Below are 25,575 nucleotides of genomic sequence, written 5' to 3'. Positions count from 1 at the left end.
TTTTAAATGTTTTGGTCCTAAATGATCTCAGTAAGATATTACAGCTTGTTGCTGAGATTTGATGAGCTATATTGAGTAAAACATGCTTGAAACTAGAATATCAAGTGTTGCAAAGCTGTGTCATCAACACTCACAAGTATAAAACTACTTTTTTAAAGTAATCATTTCTTATTTCAAGCATGAAAAAAAAAATCATGACTTTGACACAATTGTGTCTCATAATTAAAACAGATGACAGCCAAATGGACTTTTGCTGTTTTATTTTCAATGCAACAATAGAAAATACGTACTCATATAGTAGTACAGTTGTTATTATTAGTGAGAATATACTTATTTTAAGGTATTTTTGAGTTCATTGAGGTTAGCTAACTTTACTTGTTTTGGAAAGTCTTGACAAGCCGAATTTTCTTTGTTCTATTGGCAGATAATTTTGCTTAGTTCAAATAAAATACCCCTAATTTTTGTATTTTTTTTCTTGTTTTTGAACACTGAATTTTTGCAGTGTAGGGAGGCGTTCGGGTGGCATCCTGAGCAGATGCATGAACCACCTCATCTGGCTCCTCTCAATGTGGAGGAACAGCGGCTTTACTCTAGAATTCCTCCCGGATGACAGAGCTTCTCACACTATCTCTAAGAGAGAGCCCCGCCACCCAGCGGAGGAAAATAATTTCGGCCGCTTGTACCCGTGATCTTATCCTTTCGGTCATAACCCAAAGCTCATGACCATAGGTGAGGATGGGAACGTAGATCGACCGGTAAATTGAGAGCTTTGCCTTCCGGCTCAGCTCCTTCTTCACCACAACGGATCGATACAGCGTCCGCATTACTGAAGACGCCGCACCGATCCACTCTTCCCTCACTCGTGAACAAGACTCCGAGGTAGGGGTGTAACTGTACGTGTATTTGTATTGAACCGTTTCGATACAGGGGTGTCGGTTCGGTTCGGAGGTGTACCGAACGAGTTTCCACACGGACATATTAAGTAGCGTAACACACGTTGTGTAAACAATGCACACCGAGGCACAACACATGGCATGCTAGCAGCTAACGGGCTACGATAGACTGACCATAAGTCCTCTTTTCACCGGACATGTCCTCTTTTGCGGAGCTGTCAGGGCGGAGTTTCTTAAATGCCTCAAATGTCCGGCATTTTGAGTTAGGGTTGCGTGTATTCTCAATGTACGTTCAGGGTTAAGAAGGGGTTAAAAACAAAACGAATTGTGTGCGCAGCAGCATTGGTGAGGGAGGGGCAGAGACAGAGAGAGAGAGCGAGAGAGTTATGATAAACGCGCATGCGTCGCCAGGCTCTGCTTTTTATCCATAGATTTATCAGATTTTAATTTTTTATTATCTATAGCAGGGGTGTCAAAAGTGTGCCCCGGAGGCCATTTGCGGCCCACAGCTAATGTTTTAAAGGCCCACGGCACATTCTAAAAATACTATCAAAAATAAACAAAAACATAACAAAAGTGAAATAAAAAAGCTTAAAGGTTAAATGTAATTTAGAAAAAGTTGCAATGTTGACTAATAAAACAGAGCTGTTTTTTTTTCTTTCAAACTGTCATTGCTCAAAACATAATATTGAATCAAAATCAATGTCATTATGAATTATTGACCTATCCAAGGTTCCGATTACTTCACATCAAATATTCCACTAAGAAAAATATTTTTGGTGGAAGATTTTGCAAATTTGGTAAATAAATAACCCAAAAATGTATATTTTGTTGTTTTCTTACTGTACCGAAAATGAACCGAACCGTGACCTCCAAACCGAGGTACGTACCGAACCGAAATTTTTGTGCACCGTTACACCCCTAGTCCCAAGTACTTGAACTCCTCCACTTGGGGCAAGGTCTCCTACCCAACCTGGAGACGGCACTCCACCCTTTCCCGGGCGAGAACCATGGACTCGGACTTGGAGGTGCTGATTCTCATCCCAGTCGCTTCACACTGGCTGATACCGACATAGCTCAAAATGCCAAATAATCGGTGGATCTCCACTAATGACGTTGAGCATGAAAAGGCCAGACAGCACTAACAATGAGTGCACACTGGAAAAGTCAGACCTCCCGGCCGCCCTCGTGTCAACTGTCCTGTCAACGTCTGGGCTAATGGAAACGCAGTAGCAGTTCCTTTGCTTTGGGCTACAATCCTTCTAAGAGCTACTGCTGATCGCTGCAGGGCGGCCATCAGCGGTCTCAGCGCTTGACTGGAGAACTCCTCAGAGACGCACGTGTCTAAAGAAAAAAAAAAAAAGCAGGGGGAATGTGTTTTTGTGAAGGCGTGCACCTTGCGTAGATGCTCCAGCTCCTGGCTAGTCCGCTGCCATTGCTGCTGCTGCTTGCTGAGCTGGCCTGTCAGCTCCTCCACTTCTTTCACGGCCGATGAAAGGTCCTACAAACACAATGCATGTGGATCTTTTTAAGTCAATACACTCACCGTCAATTCCAGACGAAAAAGCCACTCCTTTTTTCCTACTCTTTGAACCTTGCGGCTTATACAAAAGGTGCGGCTGATTTATGAAAATAAATGCTAGCAAAAGTCAACTAACAATATAGTTACTGTGAGTCACTCTATTCTGCCCATTAAGTGCTCTAAAAACATCCAAACACCTCCATCAATGTTTTAAGTATACAGTATATGTCATTTAGTAACATTATTCATAGTTACGTATTTTGCCCTTTTTAAGCAAACGTTCGCTTTATCACTACTAAGCATGGCAGACTTCATGAGAGACAACAAAGACTACTTTGGACAAATGATGGTCCAGAGATTTATATTTTTTGAGCCTGAATATAAGGAGGATGATCTACAAGTTTTAGAAGCTGTGTGCTAAACAGATGCAGCTTTAGTGAAACACTAAGCAGCATGTAGCAGTATTGCTAAGTGCTAAACAGGATATACCAGGGGTCACCAACGCGGTGCCTGCGGGCACCAGGTAGCCCGTAAGGACCAGATGAGTAGCCCGCTGGCCTGTTCTAAAAATAGCTCAAATAGCAGCACTTACCAGTGAGCTGCCTCTATTTTTTAAATTGTATTTATTTACTAGCAAGCTGGTCTCGCTTTGCTTGACATTTTTAATTCTAAGAGAGACAAAACTCAAATAGAATTTGAAATCCAAGAAAATATTTTAAAGACTTGGTCTTCACTTGTTTAAATAAATGCATTAATTTTTTTACTTTGCTTCTTATAACTTTCAGAAAGACAATGTTAGAGAAAAAATACAACCTTAAAAATGATTTTAGGATTTTTAAACACATATACCTTTTTTACCTTTTAAATTCCTTCCTCTTATTTCCTGACAATTTAAATAAATGTCCAAGTAAATTAATTTTTTTATTGTAAAGAATAATAAATAAATTTTGATTTAATTCTTCATTTTAGATTCTGTTTTTTCGACGAAGAATATTTGTGAAATATTTCTTCAAACTTATGATTAAAATTCAAAAAAAATATTCTGGCAAATCTAGAAAATCTGTAGAATCAAATTTAAATCTTATTTCAAAGTCTTTTTAATTTCTTTTAAAAATTTTGTTCTGGAAAATCTAGAAGAAATAATGATTTGTCTTTGTTAGAAGTATAGCTTGGTCCAATTTGTTATATATTCTAACAAAGTGCAGATTGGATTTTAACCTATTTAAAACATGTCATCAAAATTCTAAAATTAATCTTAATCAGGAAAAATTACTATTGATGTTCCATAAATTCTTTTTTTAATTTTTTCAAAAAGATTCAAATTAGCTAGTTTTTCTGTTCTTTTTTTCGGTTGAATATTGAATTTTATAGAGTCGAAATTGAAGATAAACTATGTTTCAAAATTTAATTGTCATTTTTTTCGTGTTTTCTCCTCTTTTAAACTGTTCAATTAAGTGTAAATATCATTAATTATTAATAATAACATAGAGTTAAAGGTAAATTGAGCAAATTGGCTATTTCTGGCAATTTATTTAAGTGTGTATCAAACTGGTAGCCCTTCGCATTAATCACTACCCAAGAAGTAGCTCTTGGTTTCAAAAAGGTTGGTGACCCCTGAGATATACAAACAGTCAACATAATAAAACAATCACTTGCTGTACGATTGCACTGGGATGCCGACTGATGGGATATTTATATATTCCGTTTAGATGAAGAATCAATCATAATCCTTACAAAGGTGTTAAAAAAAGATGTTCTTGTCTTTCTGGCCAATCCTGGGTATAAGTGGTAAGTCAAAGTTGACCAACGTCAATGTTTGTGTCCACAACCTTTGACTATCCAGGTGAGAGGCATGATTTATAATCTAGAATTAACTTTCAGCAACTCAGAGGCGATGCAGCAGCTCAATATGTCAATATAGCAGCATAAGGTAGTTATCTCTCTGTGATCATTACAGCTTATAATAACATTCTTGCCAATACTTGGTTAATATTCAGGTCCCGAGATTTAAATGGAGTATTGTTGGCGGATTGTCTCTGGCTCCATAAAAGTATAGCACTGCAAGCTACTTTATCGACCACAGACTCCTCTTAAAAAGCACACTAGATCGTTTTTATTGGAATAACCCTACAGCACATTTGGAAAATTAAAATGAAGACCCAGCACGTCAACATTTGCACAAGCTTTCTTATGCCACTGAATGAGACAATGTGTACTTCTGTGTACTGTACTCTATGTAAGTGTTTACATGTGAGGACAAGCAGTTTAGGTAATGGATGGCTCAGTGGATGTTTGGTGAAATGTAATTTTTAACCTAGAACTTGGCAAGTGGTACCAGGCTTTACTGACCGATGCAATATACTGCAACTCATTTTTGTAAATAAATACCGTTTTTAATCCTACAAAACAATATTGATTATTTAAAAACTCTATTGAACCAAGGCAACCAGTCCTAATAAAGACAACGGAGGGACATAAATCTTATCTTTAGTCTCTACCTTCATCTTCTGTTCCTTCATTGCTCTCTCAGCCACAATATCTCGATCCAGACTGGCGGAGTGTTTTTGCAGCTCCTGGTTCTGGGTTTCTATTTGCACCATCGAGCTCCTGGAGGTCTCCATGGCAGCCAGCAAGTCCTCCTTCTCTCTGCTGAGCAACTGCGCCTGAGAAGCAGTAATTATTCCAGATTATTGTCACTGTTATGTGGTAGTTATTTTAAAATGTTTTACTGTGTTATTACAAGGATTGAAATCCATACTTTCGTATTCTTACCTATTTTTGGCCTGCAAATTAATATTTGGTATAAATGTGTGGTTATGCTAATTGATCGGGCACCGCTTACTATCAGACTTTTTTCATGAAAACATACCTGATTGTCAATGCAGATTAATGTCTTTCATGGCCAATCACAAACGCAGATGCGTTTAAGGATGAGGACGACAATAGACTCCATAGACTCTTGGAACGTCTTGAGCTTAGGAACAAATGTGCAAGACTGCTCTTTGTCGATTTCAGCTCGGCATTTAACACAATAAGGCCAAACAGACTCAGATCTAAGCTTCACAACCTTCGTTTGAATACTTTCCTCTGCAACTGGATTTTGGACTTTTTAACGAACGAGTACACAACATCCTCACGGACAGATACCACCCAGCACATGGTCTCTTCAACCTGCTACCCTCTGGAAGGAGGTATAGATGGATTCGCGCCAGGACCACCAGAATGTCTCACAGTCTGTATCCCCAGGCTGTGAGACTGCTAAATGAACAGCCTGCCCCTTTGCTGCCCCCGACCATCTTATTACTTTACTCTTCACCACCTCAACAATTGTGCTCTGGACATTGCATTGCTGCAATATCAACGTAACACCCATCAGACATCTGACTTCCTACCCCCACACCCTTCTATTCGCCATCTTCTTGACAATGCTAAAATGTAAACTATTGTCAACCTGCACTTCAATGCAGTTTCTATGCCGCTAGACCAGTGGTCCCCAACCACTGGGCCGTGGCCCGGTACCGGTCCGTGGACCGATTGGTACCGGGCCGCGGCCGCAAAAGAAATTAAAAAAAATAAAAAAATAAAAATATTTTTTTTAATTAAGTCAACATAAAAAACACAATATATACATTATATATCAATATAAATCAATACAGTCTGCAGGGATACAGTCCGTAAGCACACATGATTGTATTTCTTTATGACCAAAAAAATAAAAAATAAAATAAAACTTTTTTTTTTTTTTACTAACCCCCCCTCGCCGTTTTTTTTTTTAAAAATTAAATCAACATAAAAAACACAATATATACATTATATATCAATATAAATCAATACAGTCTGCAGGGATACAGTCCGTTAGCACACATGATTGTATTTCTTTGACCCAAAAAAAACAAAAACAAAAAAAAACATTTTTTTAAATTTTACCAACCCCCCCCCGCCGTTTGTTTTTTAAAAAAAAATTAAATCAACATAAAAAACACAAAATATACATTATATATCAATATAAATCAATACAGTCTGCAGGGATACAGTCCGTAAGCACACATGATTGTATTCCTTTATGACCAAAAAAATAAATAAATAAATACAACTTTTTTTTTTTTTTTTAACTAACCCCCCCCCTCGCCGTTTAAAAAAAAAAAAATTAAATCAACATAAAAAACACAATATATACATTATATATCAATATAAATCAATACAGTCTGCAGGGATACAGTCTGTAAGCACACATGATTGTATTTCTTTATGACCCAAAAAAAACAATAACAAAAAAAAACATTTTTTTTAATTTTACTAACCCCCCCCCCGCCGTTTGTTTAAAAAAAAAAAATTAAATCAACATAAAAAACACAATATATACATTATATATCAATATGAATCAATACAGTCTGCAGGGATACAGTCCGTAAGCACACATGATTGTATTTCTTTATGACAAAGAAAAAATATATATATATACATATTTTTTGGGACTTTTTGCAGTGTGAGATCTACAACAACAATATATATATAATATAATAAACAATATATATAATATACAATATGATATGATTTGCCTGAGTGGCTGGACAGGATGGATTGGGAAAAATAATTAATTGATTTTTGCTTGTTTTGGATCGATTAAGAATTGTTACAAAAAGGAATCGCCATTAATCGGAAAATCTATGTATTTTTTGACAGCCCTGCACTGCAAAAAGTCAGTGTTCAAAAACAATTAGAAAATAAGGGGTATTTTATTTGAACTAAGCAAAATTATCTGCCAATAGAACAAGAAAATTCGGCTTGTCAAGACTTTCCAAATCAAGTAAAATGAGCTAACCTCAATGAACCCAAAAATACCTTAAAATAAGTATATTTTTACTAATAACAAGTGCACTTTTCTTGGTAGAAAAAAAATGAAGACCTTTTTGCTCAATATGTTGAAAAATATTCTTAAAATAAGTAAATGCTAGTGCCATTATCTTGACATAATGATATGCGCTCGGCATTTCATTTCTTGAAACCAGAAAACTTATACTATACTATTGTTCTTAATGGAAAGGCAACAAGGCAACCGCTTGTTACTCTCGGGGTCTCCTAGCCGCTCAGGCAAATCATATTGTCTAAAAATGAATTTTTTTATCGATAACATGACATCATTGCGCAAAGTGCGTGCTCTTTCAGTCAATTAGTGCACATATATATACAGCCCGGCCCCCGGCCAAAAAATGTTTAATTGTAATTTTGAAGAATTCATCTGAATGTGCATGAACTATTTCTGTTCAAAATTGTTAGAAATGTGAAATGTTTAAATATTAACTGTCAGTTTACTGTACTGTGCCAACTGTACTACTATATGAGTACCTATTTTCTATTGTTTCATTGAAAATAAAACAGCAACGTCCATTTTGCTGTCATCTGTTTTAATTACGAGACACAATTTTGTCAAAGTCATGATTTTTTTTTTTTCATGCTTGAAATAAGAAATGATGACTTTAAAAAAGTAGTTTTATACTTGTGAGTGTTGATGACACAGCTTTGCAACAGTTGATATTCTAGTTTCAAGCATGTTTTACTCAATATAGCTCATCAAATCTCAGCAACAAGCTGTAATATCTTACTGAGATCATTTAGGAGCAAACCCCTTAAAACAAGTAAAATACTAACATAAAATCTGCTTAGTGAGAAGAATGATCTTATCAGACAGAAAATAAGCAAATATCACCCTTATTTGAGATATTTCATCTTACTTAGATTTCAGTTTTTGCAGTGTAGTTGCCTGCATGGCAGCTTTGTGTTATTAGAGTCAACATTGCAACTTGTTCCTTTTACATTTCACCTCTATACCCTTTAATTCCACTTTTCTATGTTTTTGTTGATTTGGAATAGCATTTTTAGAATGTGCCGCGGGAGGTTAAAAAAGTAGCTACGGGCCGCACTGATCTAAACGCTGAAAAAAAAACCCAAATTGAATGCTTCCAGTGGAAAATGCAAACGAGGGCAAATATTCTCAGTGTACACGACAAGATTTGAAAATCGTTGATGCAAATCTGACAGCGCCAGGCTCTGTTGGCTCCCTCTGCCGTCTTCTCATCATCTGTCAGCCAAACAAGTGAAAGTCAGGTTGGTAAACAGAGACGTCCAGATGTACTCTAAATTCCCAGACTGGCTTCCTGTCTGCCTTCTACCCGCCGAGAGCGATGAGCGTGCGCGAGGACAAAACTCTTCCTTTGCGCAGCAGATGGAAGTCGTGCTCCATTTGGCTGCCTGGGCTTCTCTCATTGGAAAGAGACAGTTATGGTGTCTGGGGAGAGGAGTCTATATAAACCTCATTCCTCCTGGGCCTCAGCCATTCAAGTCTGATAGGCCATTTGTGGCTGCTGCGCTGTGGAGTGTGACGTGACAGTCACCCTAAAGCAGATGAACACCAGGTGTATTGGAGGTGTGTTAGACGCACGCTTTACATTTACTGGCTCCCTCACTTAAAGCCTGAATGAAGAATGACCTCAGTTCAAAGGGGAAACAGATGATACAGTATTATACAGTTGTGCTCATAAGTTTACATACCCTGGGAGAATTTATGATTTCTTGGCCATTCTTCAGAGAATATAAATGATAGCACAAAAACCTTTCCTCCACTCATGCTTAATGGTTGTGTGAAGCTATTTATTGGCAAACAACTGTGTTTACTCTTTTTAAATCAAAATGACAAAAGAAAGTACCCAAATGACCCTGATCAAAAGTTGACATACCCCAGTGACTTTGATCTGATAACATGCACAAAAGTTGACACAAACAGGTTTGAATGGCTAATCAAGGTTCCAATCCTCACCTGTGACATGTTTGTTTGTAATTAATGTGTGTGTATAAAAGGTCAGTGAGTTTCTGGGATTCTGACGGACCATTGCATCTTTCATCCAGTGCTGCAGGCACGTGCACACATAGGGCCCTATGGGTGCTTGAGCCCCTGCCCTTTTTTGCCTTGTCTTAAAAAGTGCCCTCTGCCTGTGTGTGTGTGTTTTTTTTCTTTAAACAACACTAATAAATTCCTGTCAGGGATGTAAAAAAAAAAAAAAAAACCTCCACGTTTTCTTGTAATACGGGGTTGTTTGAGCCTGCCGCTTTTGCCAGAGAGAGAGAGAGAGGGTGAGTGAGTGAGTAAGTGAGAGGAGAGAGAGCCAACTGCGCCCCTGAGCCGGAGACGTGACAGTGGAGCAACTTGAACCTGTGAGTCATGTTATGGTCTAGTCGCCGTCCCTTTATTCAGCATCTAATATGGGTAATATTTCAGAAAAACGCTGTATTATTCAATGTGTCAGCTTCTGTTTTTGCCGGACGTCGGAGCACGGCGCATCAATTGAGCACGGCACATCGATTCCGCACAGAGCAGAGCGGATCGTGCGGGACAGGAAGTAGTGTACAAAATACAAAATAAAACACCGGGTTAATTTTCAAAATAAAATGCACTGTGTTTACGGCGGATCACATTTCTCTCACAGTAGAGGTTTAGATATAAAGTTTATTGTGACTTTGCTATTACTGTGTGGGTTAACAAAATAATAATAATAATAATGATAATAATAACAATAATAATTATAATAATAATAATTATTATTATTAATATTATTATTAATAATAATAATAATTTCAGCATTCTGGGGATATAAGATGTAAGTTATCTGTTAGGAATATTACCATCTGTATTTAAACTTGATTCATGTTGATTATGCCTGCAGCACAATGCCAAAAAAAGAAAGGATACAGAAAAGGAAGGAGAAGGAGCGCCAGGAAGCAGCTAAGGGTAGCAGACCTCTTAATGCATGGCTAAAATTGATGATTTCACAGCATTTCATGGAAGTCCTGAATTTACATTGAGGAGCATATTTGGGTATGGGTGGCCTCCATCCTACAGCCCTCTACTGGCCCCTGGTCCATATTTTTGGCCCTGTATTGCGTTTCAGTTGTTTAGTCTGAGCATTAAGTGAGAAAGACCATAAGTTACAACTTCATGGTGTTTTCATCAAGTTAAAGGCCTACTGAAACCCACTACTACCGACCACGCAGTCTGATAGTTTATATATCAATGATGAAATCTTAACATTATAACACATGCCAATACGGCCGGGTTAACTAATAAAGTGACATTTTAAATTTGCCGCTAAACTTCCGGTTCGAAACGCCTCTGAGGATGACGTATGCGCGTGACGTAGACCGGCGAACACGGGTATGCCTTCCACATTGAAGCCAATACGAAAAAGCTGTTTTCATTTCATAATTCCACAGTATTCTGGACATCTGTGTTCGTGAATCTGTTTCAATCATGTTCATTGCATTATGGAGAAGGAAGCCGAGCAAGCAAAGAAGAAAGTTGTCGGTGCGAAATGGACGTATTTTTCGAACGTAGTCAGCCACAACAGTACACAGCCGGCGCTTCTTTGTTTACATTCCCGAAAGATGCAGTCAAGATGGAAGAACTCGGATAACAGAGACTCTAACCAGGAGGACTTTTGACTTGGATACACAGACGCCTGTAGAGAACTGGGACAACACAGACTCTTACCAGTATTACTTTGATTTGGATGACAAAGACGCAGACGTGCTACTGTGAGTATGCAGCTTTGGCTTCTAAACATTTGATCGCTTGACCGTATGTGCGCAACTTTTTTTTGCGTATGTACGTAACTTTTTAAAAATATATAAGCTTTATGAACCTTGGGTTAGGTGAACGGTCTTTTGGGCTGAGTGATTGTGTGTGTTGATCAGGTGTTTGAATTGTATTGGCGTGTTCTATGGAGCTAGGAGCTAGCAGAGGAGCTAGGAGCTAGCATAACACGTACCGTACCGTACGTGCGCGTCACGTACGTAACTTTTTAAAAATATATAAGCTTTATGAACCTTGGGTTAGGTGAACGGTCTTTTGGGCTGAGTGATTGTGTGTGTTGATCAGGTGTTTGAATTGTATTGGCGTGTTCTATGGAGCTAGGAGCTAGCAGAGGAGCTAGGAGCTAGCATAACAAACACGCAGGTGTTATTATGCAGGATTAATTTGTGGCATATTAAATATAAGCCTGGTTGTGTTGTGGCTAATAGAGTATATATATGTCTTGTGTTTATTTACTGTTGTAGTCATTCCCAGCTGAATATCAGGTCACCCCCGGCTCTCACAGCATCTTCCCTATCTGAATAGCTTCAACTCCCCACTAGTCCTTCACTTGCACTTTACTCATCCACAAATCTTTCATCCTCGCTCAAATTAATGGGGAAATTGTCGCTTTCTCGGTCCGAATCTCTCTCACTTCATGCGGCCATCATTGTAAACAATAGGGAACTTTGCGTATATGTTCAACTGACTACGTCACGCTACTTCCGGTAGGGGCAAGCCTTTTTTTTTATCAGATACCAAAAGTTGCAATCTTTATCGTCGTTGTTCTATACTAAACCCTTTCAGCAAAAATATGGCAATATCGCGAAATGATCAAGTATGACACATAGAATAGATCTGCTATCCCCGTTTACATAAAAAAAATTCCTTTCAGTAGGCCTTTGAGGGAAGAAGGACAGATTTTCACATTTAAGTTTTTTCCATTTGGGTATTTATTTTTGTATTTTTTTTCAGAGTTCATGTTGCACTGTTCAATGTTCAATATTAAAGTGCTTATCTTTAACAATAAATAGCCTAATAATAAACCAGTGTTTTGTTGCTTTTCATGTCTTCCAAGCCTATGATAATGTGAATTAACTCATTATGACAATAATTTGTTGACACAAAAGAAATGGCAATCACTTTTACCTACAAAGGACACACAGCTAAGTAGTTAGCTTCCTATTAGCAAATTTAATTTTACATTAATTTCCATATTGTGTAAAGGACCAAAAAAAAATGTCCTGCCCTTTTCTGACTTTGAGCCCCTGCCCCTCTATAATCATGTGCACGTCCCTGCAGTGCTGCACGGATGTTTCTGGATTCTGAGTCATGGGGAAGGCAAAATAATTGTCAAAGGATCTGCGAGAAAAGGTAATTGAACGGCATAAAACAGGAAAGGGGTATAAAAAGATATCCAAGGAATTGAGAATGCCAATCAGCAGTGTTCAAACGCTGATTAAGAAGTGGAAAATGAGGGATTCAGGTAGACCAGCAAAGATTTCAGCCACAACTGCCAGGAAAATTGCTCGAGATGCAAAGAAAAATCCACAAATAACTTCAGCTGAAATAGTGGACTCTCTGAAAAATTGTGGTGTGGCTGTTTCAAGATGCACAATAAGGAGGCACTTGAAGAAAAATGGGCTGCATGGTCGAGTCGCCAGAAGAAAGCCATTTCTGCGCAAATGTCACAAAGTATCCCGCTTACATTACGCCACACAGCACAGAGACAAGCCTCAAAACTTCTGGAACAAAGTCATTTGGAGTGATGGCCCACCACGTCATTTTATGTGGTCCACCATATCATATTGTTATGGCCCACAACAATTTTTTATAATGGATTGCCACTACAATTTAAGTGGCCCGTACCATAATTTTAACATGGCACGCCACATAATTCTGATGTGGCCTCTTACATAATTTAACGTGGTCATCTATTAAAGTGGCCCTCCACATCATTTTAAATTGACATGCCACATCATTTTATGTTTTTCATTGACTGATTGAAACTTTTATTAGTAGATTGCACAGTGAAGTACATATTCCGTACAATTGACCACTAAATGGTAACACCCCAATAAGTTTTTCAACTTGGGGTCCACTTAAATGGATTCATGATACAGTTATATACTATTTTCATAATACAGTCATCACACAAGATAATCATCAGAGTATATACATTGAATTATTTACATTATTTACAATTGTTGTCCACCATATCATTTAATTGTGGCCAGCCACACAACTTTATGATGAACCACTCCTTCGATTTAAGTGGCTGTACCATCATTTTAACGTGGCACCCCATTTTATTGTGTCCCGCCACATCAATTTAAGTGGTCCGTACTAGGGCTGCAACTAACGATTAATTTGATAATCGATTAATCTGTCGATTATTATTTCGATTAATAATCGGATAAAAGAGACAAACTACATATCTATCCTATCCAGTATTTTATTGAAAAAAAAACAGCATACTGGCACCATACTTATTTTGATTATTGTTTCTCAGCTGTTTGTAAATGTTGCAGTTTATAAATAAAGGTTTATTAAAATAAATAAATAAATAAAAAACTCTGTGCATACCCATAGCATATATCCAACGAATCGATGACTAAATTAATCGGCAACTATTTTAATAATCGATTTTAATCGATTTAATCGATTAGTTGTTGCAGCCCTAGTCCGTACCATGATTTCAATGTGGCCCGTCACTTCATTTTAACCTGGTCTTCTACATCAGTGTTTTTCAACCTTTTTTGAGCCAAGGCACATTTTTTGCGTTGAAAAAATCCAGAGGCACACCGCCAGCAGAAATCATTGAAAAACAAAACTCCGTTGGCAGTAAAAAGTCGTTGTCGCAATTGTTGGATATGACTTTAAACCATAGCCAAGCATGCATCAATATAGCTCTTGTCTCAAAGTAGGTGTACTGTCACCACCTGTCACATCACACCCTGACTTATTTGGAGTTTTTTGCTGTTTTCCTGTGTGTAGTGTTTTAGTTCTTGTCTTGCGCTCCTATTTTGGTGGCTTTTTCTCTTTTTTAAAAATATTTTCCTGTAGCAGTTTCATGTCTTCCTTTAAGTGATATTTCCCGCATCTATTTTGTTTTAGCAATCAAGAATATTTCAGTTGTTTTTATCCGTCTTTGTGGGGACATTGTTGATTGCCATGTCATGTTCGGATGTACATTGTGGACGCCGTCTTTGCTCCACAGTAAGTCTTTGCTGTCGTCCAGCATTCTGTTTTTGTTTACTTTGTAGCCAGTTCACTTTTAGTTTCGATCTGTATAGCCTTCCCTAAGCTTCAATGCCTTTTCTTAGGGGCACTCACCTTTTTTTTTTTTTTTTTGGTTAAAGCATTAGACACCTTTTTACCTGCACACTGCCTTCCGCTGTTTCTGACATCTACAAAGCAATTAGCTACCGGCTGCCAACTACTGATATGGAAGAGTATTACACGGTTACTCTGCCGAGCTCTAGACAGCACCGACACTCAACAACAACACATCTTTTGCAGATTATAATTACTGGTTTGCAAAAAATATTTTTAACCCAAATAGGTGAAATTACATAATCTCCCACGGCACACCAGACTGTATCTCACGGCACACTAGTGTGCCGCGGCACAGTGGTTGAAAAACACTGCTCTACATAATTTAATTGTGGCCCACCACATAATTTATGTGGCCTGCCAAAGGCCGGATATAAAAAAAGCACTTTCTGGCTAAAATAATTTGATGTTCAATTTTGACATAAAAATGTTGCACATGCATTTGCATATTTTTTACACTTTAATATTACCTGAAGTTCCAGACATGTATTTGTTGGTTATCAAACATAAACACTAAGCTAAGTGCTTGTCATCTTGACGTGCCATTTTAAAGCAAGCTATCCATCAATCTGACATGCACCTGGGGATAGGTTGATTAGCAACACTAAATTGGCCCTAGTGTGTGAGTGTGAATATTGTCTGTAAAAAATATAATAATCAAAAACAAAATTCATTCTACGTTCATATTCATACATATTCACATGTGGCCCTCTGAGGGGAGTGTGGAAAGGATGCAGATATGATTAAGAGTTCTTTCTTTTTACATAGCCATGTTTAGAGTAGCTAGTACTTTTCCTTGGTGTTTTCTACCAGGCTCTCTTTGTCTTCAGATGTCTGTTTTATGTCTCAACCTTGGAATGTGGAAACCCACTCCATTGGTTTCTTATCAGTGTTGAGGGGGGGGGGGCGCTTTCTTTTGTGTGAAAAGAGTGTGTTTTTCCCTTGGAATGCCAGATCAACTAGAGCAGCCGATACGAATGTATTGATTAAGTTGATCTCCCAAAGCTTTGGAATAAACTTGAAAATATTCCAATTCTGTCTTGATGGTCCTTCTTACTCAGCATATATGTCATCGAAAGAACTTGGGATTGACCAGTAACTTAGATTCCCTTGGACAGGCCTGGCCCTAACCAATCTGGCGCCCTAGGCAAGATTTTAGGTGGCACCCCCCCACATCGGCAATGAAGTGTATATACTCACAAGAAACTGAATAGCTTTGTCTTTGACCTTTTTTTTTTACTTAAAGAAAGCAAATTAACATATTATATGAGAATGTTATGTTATGATTATCTTTAACCGAATCACAGCAGTGCTCAAATTAAAAAACAGCATTCCCTCTCATGTGATATTGCTTTATTAACATTAATGATGTGCACTTTAACAACTAGGCTTACAACTATACCTAATATATAAAGGGGTGGAAAAGTGACTATTACCTGCAGGGCAAATATTAGCTAACCAGAAGGCAATAACAATGTAAACAAAAAACACCTGCTTAAAAGATCTAATACAAATGTCCCTGAGGAATGTAAGGTGGGAGTACTGTAATTACCTAACGTTACATTATTATATTCCATAACAATTTAGCCCCCTCCACAATATTAACCCGACGATAAAACAGAACTAGCTATTTATTGATTAGCAATTGCCGAATCATGTAACATTAGCTTAATGCTAAAAAGCCAGGTTACTATCACATTCTGTAACAGACAAATCATTTCATGTAGGCTAACGTTGCCTACCTGCTACCTCTGTCTTTTTCTCGTTTCTCCTCCTCTTCTTTTCTCTTCCCTGGGCACCTGACAGTTTTGGCCGTTTTGACATCTTGTGTTGATTTTTTGATGTGGTGACGTCCAAAAAAAGTCATGATACGGGAAGGGAGGGGGCGCACCGTGCGGGGGGAGGGGGGGGGCGTAATGTTGCAACAAATAATATTTCTATTAAATAGGCTTTACTTTGCATTTTAATTAACGTGGGATTATTTTTTGTATTTAGAAATAATAGTACCAACCTTTTTTTTTCTTTTTTTTTTTCTCCAACATTTGTGGCACTGGCGTGGCGCCCCCTGATGGACGGCGCCCTTACCATTTGCCTATACGGCCTATGCCACGGGCCGGCCCTGCCCTGCCCTTGGAACTGGTCTGACGCAAAAGCAGCCATAGTTGCAATGCGGCCCTCAGTAAAAATATGCCTTAATACTTCAGTCACATGCAGAATTCTCACAGGAATGAGGCAAAAAGTAATGTGTGTGTTTGTTTAAGTGGTGTGTAACAGTGATTCCAAGTGTAGTTGTGTTACCTGTGTGACGGCACTGTTCAGGTGTTTGCTCAGGTCGGCGATCTGTCTCTCTGCCGCCTCCGCCTTCTCCCTCTCCGTATCCAGTTGCTCGCTCTGCTTGTCGTAATCTATCTGGAGGTTCTGCACACACATGCCGCACAGCTCAGCCAAGGAAGACTCAATGCATCTCAGATATTACCTTCATTTACGTCGGGGACACAACCGTCATTAGATGCGACTGACTGATTTTGTTGCTACTAAAGGGAGGCCGGTGCATTCAGGGTTTTATGGAAACTGCTGGGTGTGACATTACTCACAGGGTCTCTTTCAGATGGAGGAGCCTTCAACTTGCCAATTAGTAAAGTAATTGATGAAAGAAATAGCCTTTTGGCTCCCAGATATATAACTGCTGACATATTGTTCCATTGTGCAAACAGCGATAATTGTATTCAAACTCATTCTCAAATTTAAAGCAGGGCTGCCAAAAAATGGAGTTCACTCGTGTGGTTAATAATACAACAAATATGACATTTCTTAAAGGGGATCTGCACTTTTCTGGAATGTTGTGTATCATTCACAGTCCTTACGTGTTTTTTTATGCATTCTAACTAGAGATGTCCGATAATAATGGCCGATAAATGCTTTAAAATGTAATATCGGAAATTATCGGCATCGGTTTCAAAAAGTAAAATGTATGACTTTGTAAAACACCGCTGTACGGAGTGGTACACGGACGTAGGGAGAAGTACAGAGCAGTTGCGTCTCCCAGTCATACTTGCCAACCCTCCCGGTTTTCCCGGGAGACTCCCGAATTTCAGTGCCCCTCCCGAAAATCTCCCGGGGCAACCATTCTCCCGAAATGTGACTGGGCCGGCCTTTGCGTGCCGGCCCAGTCACATAATATCTACGGCTTTTCACACCCACAAGTGGATGCAAGGCATACTTGGTCAACAGCCATACAGGTCACACTGAGGGTAGCCGTATAAACAACTTTAACACTGTTACAAATAAGCGCCACACTGTGAACCCACACCAAACAAGAATGACAAACACATTTCGGGAGAACATCCGCACCGTAACACAACATAAACACAATAGAACAAATACCCAGAACCCCTTGCAACACTAACTCTTCCGGGACGCTACAATATACACCCCCCCCGCTACCCCCCCCCCCACACACACACCAACACCGCCCACCTCAACTTCCTCATGCTCTCTCAGGGAGAGCATGTCCCAAATTCCAAGCTGCTGTTTTGAGGCATGTTGAAAAAAAAAAGCACTTTGTGACTTCAATAATAAATATGGCAGTGCCATGTTGGCATTTTTTTCCATAACTTGAGTTGATTTATTGTGGAAAACCTTGTTACATTGTTTAATGCATCCAGCGGGGCATCACAACCAAATTAGCCATAATAATGTGTTAATTCCACGACTGTACATATCGGTATCGGTTGATATCGGAATCGGTAATCAAGAGTTGGGCAATATCGGAATATCGGCAAAAAAGCTATTATCGGACATCTCAAATTCTAACGTGTACATAAACTTTAGCAAAAGTCAGCTAACAAAGGAGCCAATGAAAATTGATTGCTCTATTAAACGCTCTAAAAAAAGATTCAAAAACCTCCATCATCGTTATATATTAATCTGCGTGTATACATGATCAGTGTATTCATCATGCAATTTATTTAGACTGTATATGCTTCTTCACTGAAAGGCGGTGCTAGTCACCATACCATGAGTGGTCAGATCAATGCATATGTCAGGAGACGCTGACTGGTGTGCTCGCTGGCAAATGTCACCACAAAATAAACAGACTGGATTTTAAATCCAACTATTATCCAGGTTTTGAGCAAATAAATTAGTAAAAAAAAAAATGTTTTTAATTTCCTGTAAGACATTCTGACAATGAAATTGCATTTGTGTTCAAATACAGTATGGGACTTTTTATTACGTTAATTTAATTGATGCAAAAAAAAAAATAAATCTTTGATTATTGATGATTAATCTAAATTCAAATGTGTGATTAATCTGATACAAAACTGATTTATTGAATTTAAATAATTAAGTATTATTTTATTAATAATTAAATACATAAGTAATGATATAATTGTTATTCTTATAATATATATATATATATACAGTACAGGCCAAAAGTTTGGACACATCTTCTCATTTAATGGGTTTTCTTTGTTTTCCTGACTATTTACATTGTAGATTGTCACTGAAGGCATCCAAACTATGAATGAACACATGTGGAGTTATGTACTTAACAAAAAAAGGTGAAATAACTGAACACTTGTTTTATATTCTAGTTTCTTCAAAAATGCTCTGATTACTGCTTTGCACACTCTTGGCATTCTCTCGATGAGCTTCAAGAGGTAGTCACCTGAAAGGGTTTTCACTTCACAGGTGTCATAGTTTTGATGCCTTCAGTGACAATCTACAATGTAAATAGTCATGAAAATAAAGAAAACGCACTGAAATGAGAAGGTGTGTCCAAACTTTTGGCCTGTACTGTATATTTATATATGTATGTATATACACACACACACACACACACACACACACACACACACACATATATATATATATATAGTTATAAAATTAAAAAAAAACTTAAAAACATGTTTTATTAGTGCTCTCAAATGATGACTTTTTAAAATCAAGCACATTTTGGAATTTGGATTAATCATGATTACGGGTCATTGATTACTTCCTTGCATAATTTAGATTTGTTTGATAAAAGATCCCAATATTTGTACACAAATGCAATTTTATTGTCAGAATGTCATCCAAAAACGTTTTTAAAGTTTTACTCGAATGCACGTCATTTATTTGCACAAAACTACGAAACAGTTTTATCGAAGGTTCTTTCCGGCTGTGAAATTTGCCAGCAAGCACACCAGTTGGAGTCTCCTCACTCAGTATGCACTGATCTGATCACTGAGCGTATAACACTTAATTAAGGTAAAACATTTTGTACAGATTTGATTCATCTAAGTGTGTACATGATTAATGCATATTTTTTTTGTAATTACTCACATGAGTTAACTCGTTGATTTTGACAGTCCTAATAATTATTGCTAGTATTAATACAATAATGTCAATTAAATATTGTAATTTATCAACACAATATTGCACATTGCTTTTATCTAAGACTGTAATCTTTACTGCGGGATTAGAATGAGATTGTATGACAACAATGACAAAACCATAGTTAACCTTGATCTTATCATGTCTATTGGTCATTTGTCATCATTTGGATGAAATTCTTCAGACCGTGTTCTAGTTTGGTTGAGCCTCACATTCCCTCCCAAGACAAGAGTACCTTGTAGCCTTCAGCGCAGTGAATGATGTCCTTCATTGAACCGTTCACTTTGTCCCGCTCTGCTTTTAGAGACGCGACCTCGTCCCTGAGGGTTACAACCTGAAAGGAGAAGATTGCATAATATCGGTTTATCATGTGTATGAAGCATTTCCACATTGTAATGTGTTGAATCCTATAGATTGTTTTCTATCTCTTCTTCCTACCTCTTGTTTATTGCTGCTTAGCTCCTTCTTCGCTTTGACAGCCACAGCTTTGATTTTGTTGATCTTCTCATCCTTTTCTTTGTTGTGCCGCTCCATTTCAGCTAGAGGTAGAATTCAGAAAAAGTCTGACAATAATATAAAAAAAAACCCACCAAAACCATCACAAAGATGGATATGGGTTGATAATTAAATACTGTATGTTTTATAAAAAATAATAGTGAACCAAGTATAGGGAAAACATGCATGCTTTTGCACACTCTTGCTACACCCATACCTAGTTTATGTGTGATTTCCACAACTTTATTGTCCTCAGACAATGCTGACTTGGCAGAATCCTGTCGGAATAACAGACAAAGAAAGGGTTGCAGATTGAACACTTTGTATACACGTACTAAACACATAGAAATCATCCTGCTAGGGAAATTAGGGCTCAAGACAGATTTGATTTCATACACTCGCCTTCCAAAGTGAATACGTCAGGGGTGTCCAAATTGTAACCATTCGCAGACCGGAGCTGATATTTTAACGACACAATTTAAAAACACAATTGAAAAGGAAAACGTGAAAGAGTAGAATAATGTCATTGCTCAAAAAACAATGTTAGGAATTATTGACATATTCTAGGCTCCAATTACTTCCAATCTAATAGTCCACTTTGGTATATTTTGGGGGGAAAATATTGCACATGTTGTGTTTTTGTCATAAAAAGGACAAAAAGGGCATACAACAAACACAAAAATACTCAAGTTAAAGTAAAAAAAAAAGTTAAAGTACCAATGATTGTCACACACGCACTAAGTGTGGTGAAATGTGTCCTCTGCATTTGACCCATCCCCTTGTTCACCCCCTGGGGGGTGAGGGGAGCAGGGGGCAGCAGCGGTGGCCGTGCCCGGAAATCATTTTTGGTGATTTAACCCCCAATTCCAACCCTTGATGCTGAGTGCCACTCAGGGAGGTAATGGGTCCCATTTTTAAAGTCTTTGGTATGACTCGGCCGGGGTTTGAACTCACAACCTACCGATCTCAGGGCGGACACTCCAACCACTAGGCCACTAAATAGGGATCCAAGTTGATCCAAACACTTAAGAGTTTTAAAAAAAAAAAAAGTTTTTTTTTTTTAAACACTTTTATAAGTGGGGGCCCTTGTGGATTCCCAAATATTTTACTGGGACTTTGCTTTTTTCCCCCCAAACTGTCATTGTATTATTTTTGAACAAACCCACAGTATTTAAGGCTACAAATACTTCACATCAAATATTCCACTTTGACATTTTTTGGGGGAAAATATTGTATATTTTACGTTTCGCCATAAAAACCTGGGTTTTGACAAAAAGAGCATAAAACATGAAAAATATAGCTTAATATCGAGATTTAAGCGTTGAATAAAACAAAAAATAATTATAATATATGACTTGCTACTAACATTTTTATGACTGAGACCCTCCCGGGTCCCTGGGACAAAACTTGAGAGAGTAGCCGATATGAATGTATTGGTGTGGGCTGATCTCCTGAAATTTCAGTAAAACTTGATAATATTCCTATTCTGTCTTGATGGTCCTTCTTACTCAGCATATATGTCATCGAAAGAATTTGGGATTGACCAGTAACTTAGATTCCCTGGGAGGAAGAGCTGGTCAACGCAACAAGCCTTAGAGGTTTAAAAAATATAAATGTTTAGTTTTGAAACTTAAAAATATCAAAATGGCACTCGCATGTTGTGTACTTAAAAAATGTTTTGGACACTCCTGGCATAGGTCAAATCCTGAGGAAACATGAAGAACTCCACTGACCTGCAGTGCAGCCATTTCAGCCTTCAACTGAGATATGAGTGAGTCCTTCTCCGTCAGCCGCTCTTTAAATTCTCTACTTTCTCTCTCCATACTTTCAATGTCAGCCTTCTCATTTTCTTCTCTGCCTTGGGACATCAGATGGATTCGGGCCTGCAACATTTGATTCTCGGCGCACATCTTCTCACTGAGCGTCCTCATGTCGTTCAGGTCTTTCTGTAGCCCTTCAGTGTCTCTTTGCGTCTCCTGCAGATTGACTCTCAGCATGTTCCTCTCTTGCTCCAGAGTATGAAGCTCGCTTGGCATGGCTTCCTCCGATCTTTGTTCCCTTTGAGCCTCTTCAAGACTAGTCCTCAACAGGTTTCTCTCCAATTCCAGCTCTTTGAAGCATATTTGGAGGTCTTCCAATTCTTTCTCTGTGTTTTTAAAAGCTGCCGACTGGGTCTCCAGTTCTGTCGTGGTATTGTGAGCGAGCTTAGCTTCTTCTTCCCTCAGAGAATTCAACATCGTTTCAAGATCCTTTTTCCGGGATGACTCCTGCTCCAGTTGATCCTCTACAGCTGCCAGCTTGGAGCCCCCAAGTTCCCGCTCTTCCTGGCTTTGGGAAAGCGTGGCTAACGTCTCCTCCAGTTTTTGATGGAGGCAGGTATTGTCTGCAGATATGTCTTTGAGACTCAGCTCCAAAGAGGACATAGCCTGTTGTATTCTGCCCACTTCTTCTTTCAGGCTTGCCTCGGTCTTGTCCCTCTCCTCCTTCAAAACTTGCATTTCATTTTCCTTCTCTGTTTTCAAGACTTTCAACTCCCTTTCGATCTCTTCTCTCAGCAGTTGTGCCGCCTCCTTCTCCTCCTGCAGACGCTCGATGTCTTTGGCCTTTTCACTTTTCAGCTCCTGCATTTCCTCCTCTCGAAGTTGAAGCCAGGTCTGTATTCTGTCTCGCTCTTCAGTCAGTGTATTCACCAGCTCACCCAGTTCTTCAGTCACGGTCTCTTTTATTTGTAGTTGGGAGAGGATCTCCTCATTCTGCTTGGTGAGCTTCTCCACAGTTTCAAGCGCTAAAGTTTGTTTCTCTGCTGTGGACTTTTGCTCGTCAGCCGAGTCACTCTCGAACTTCATTTTTAGGTCTTGCACAGTTTCCATAAGAACAGTCTTCTCCTTCGTAACCCCTTCGACTTTGGCTGACAACTCTTCCTTTTCGTGGCTGAGTTGCTCTATCTTGTCTTGAAGGTTCTGTAACGAGTTTGCTCCCTGCTCCTTCATGGCTTTGTACTGGAGAACAAAGTCGTTGGTCTTCTGAGCCAGTTCTGTCTCAAACTTTTGCAGTACGTCCCTCATGTGGTAGAAGTCTGCCAGGGCAGAGTCCCTCTCTCTGGTCAAGGCTTCACACTGGGACTTAAGCTTCTCTTGCTCATCTTTAATCTGTTGGTTTTGGTCTTGGACTGGCATGACCGGTGACTCTTTGGATTCACATGATACGGTCCTTTCAGAGTCAACGTTTATGAGGTTGGGGGTTGTCGGGTCAATCTCTCGATTCAACTGCAACTCATTGATCTTAAAATCCATCTCTTCCCTTTCCATCTGGAACTCCTCTTTGACTTTCTCCAGCTCTGACTCAAGCTCGGTCTTCACATTACTGAGCAGGGTGAGCTCATCTTGTAACATGGTGTTCTGAGCGTGAAGGTCCTCCATGGCCGCCCTCAGTGGTCCGCCCTCCGCGGCCTCGCTATCAACACCACTGGAGTCGCCTTGACTGCACGCAGACAGCGCCAGCTTCTTAGCGATCCCTGAACTACGACCAGGCTCCTCGTCTTCTTCTTGGACATCCTGCAGATAGCTCTCTGGGGAAATACAGGTAATGTTGAGTGATGAGCTTCTTATCTTGCTGATTCTATTGTACCCTATGTTCCGTCCCGAAATCTACGTTCCAAAAATCCCCCCAAAAAGTCTGCAGGCTTTAGAGCAGTGATTTGCAAACTGTGGTACGTGTACCACTAGTCAGCGCCGTGTATAATGAAGCCCTTATTAACTGCATTTTAGACATCAAATCATGGATGGTAGTGAATTTACTACAGCTCAACCAGGACAAACAGAGGTTTAGTTATAGGTCCTGATGGCCAGAGGAAGAAACTTTTACCAAAATTACAAGATTTTAAATCAACAAAATCTATAAAAAATCTGGGCGTAGTTTTTTTTACTTTTATTCTACATATTAAAAACATAACTAAAATAGGTTTTTATCATCTTAGGAACACAGCCAGATTCCGCCCTTTTCATTCACAGGTCAACACGGAGGTGCTAATGCATGCTTTTATTTTTTGTTGTTTAGACTATTGTGATGCCTTGCTCTCTGGCCTTCCCTAAAATAATATATTACAAAACTCAGCTGCATGCACGCTGACAAGGACCAGAGGGCGGGAGCACATTACACCAGTTTTAAAGTCGCCGCCATGGCTCCCCGCCCGCTTCAGGGTCGATTTTAAAGTTCTATTATTAGTTTTTGAATGTCTTAATGGCCCTGCGCCTTTTATCTAGCTGACCCGTTCTTACCGTATCAACGCTTGCGGATCCTTAGAACCTCTGGCACTGGCCTTTTATCTTTACCAAATACGAGAACAAAGACCCACGGTGAGGCGGCATTTAGCCGCTATGGCCCCCACCTGTGGAACAGCTTGCCAGAGAGCCTCAGGACTGTGTACTTCAGGGGTGTCAAACTCATTTTAGCTCAGGGGCCGCATGGATGAAAATCTGTCCACACGCGGGCCGGACTATTAAAATCATGGCGTTAAAACGAAAAAATACAGACAACTTCAGATTGTTTTCTTTGTCTTACTTTGGCCAAAAATAAATACAAATATAGAAAAAAATACTGTCAGCGATAAAGTTTAGATCCATGAAGGAAAGAAGAAAGTGAATGAATGTTTATAACTGAATAAATGTACATATGCATAAAACATTTTTGTCTTTTGTATTATTTTTTTTAATGAATAAAAACGTTTATGACAACCTTTTTCCAAAACACAAAATAAAATGTGAGATATAACAGGATAATGCATACTGTCAGAATAATTGTATCTAAGTTATCACAAAACTTTGTGTTTCAATGAGTTCCCGGCGAGCAGACAAAAGCTGTCTTTGATCTTACCAATCAAAAGGTTTGTAAAACTCCACTGTGTAGGATGGGAAGCGACATGAAGGTGTCGGTTACTTTTATGTATTGTAATCCACAGGAAGATTTTGTCTTGACCCGAGATCTACAAAGCGAAGAGGAAGCAGGACCTGACCTCCCTCCAGGCACCTTTTCTTTGAACTAATATGTGACCAAAGGCAGCGGCTGTTTACGACCCCCTTCCTTTAGAAAGAGCTGTTGCCATGTAATCAGGGAAAGTCCAAATAAAAGAGGAGGCGTACAATCTTTCGTCAGAGCGTGGTGGGACACTGTACAAGGGTACAGGTCAACGCGTTTCTCCTCATTGAGTCAAATTTAATTCTGTCTCTGTTGAATTCCTTGCTTCTTTGTCTGTTTAATGTATGTCATCAGTGTTTGAACCTGACACATACATTTATCATTTGTTTTCAAAACGGTTACAAAAAAGTGGGACC

General features: G+C 38.9%; 1 protein-coding gene across 1 annotated transcript in view; it reads right to left on the bottom strand.

Moving 5' to 3' along the window:
• Positions 1 to 25,575, bottom strand: part of LOC133663184 (GRIP and coiled-coil domain-containing protein 2) — a 74,250-nt gene that overhangs the window by 33,106 nt on the left and 15,569 nt on the right. The window contains exons 7-13 of the mRNA XM_062067465.1: positions 21,979 to 23,813; positions 20,463 to 20,523; positions 20,189 to 20,289; positions 19,986 to 20,084; positions 16,673 to 16,792; positions 4,914 to 5,078; positions 2,290 to 2,394 (exon numbers count right to left, since the gene is read on the bottom strand). Of these exons, the coding sequence (XP_061923449.1) occupies positions 2,290 to 2,394; positions 4,914 to 5,078; positions 16,673 to 16,792; positions 19,986 to 20,084; positions 20,189 to 20,289; positions 20,463 to 20,523; positions 21,979 to 23,813 (2,486 nt within the window). The remainder of the gene's footprint in view (positions 1 to 2,289; positions 2,395 to 4,913; positions 5,079 to 16,672; positions 16,793 to 19,985; positions 20,085 to 20,188; positions 20,290 to 20,462; positions 20,524 to 21,978; positions 23,814 to 25,575) is intronic.

The sequence above is a fragment of the Entelurus aequoreus genome, linkage group LG13 (genome assembly GCF_033978785.1).
Source record: "Entelurus aequoreus isolate RoL-2023_Sb linkage group LG13, RoL_Eaeq_v1.1, whole genome shotgun sequence".
NCBI lineage: Eukaryota > Metazoa > Chordata > Actinopteri > Syngnathiformes > Syngnathidae > Entelurus > Entelurus aequoreus.
The sequence above is the reverse complement of the archived record's forward strand: the minus strand, read 5'-3'. Positions and strand labels throughout refer to the sequence as shown.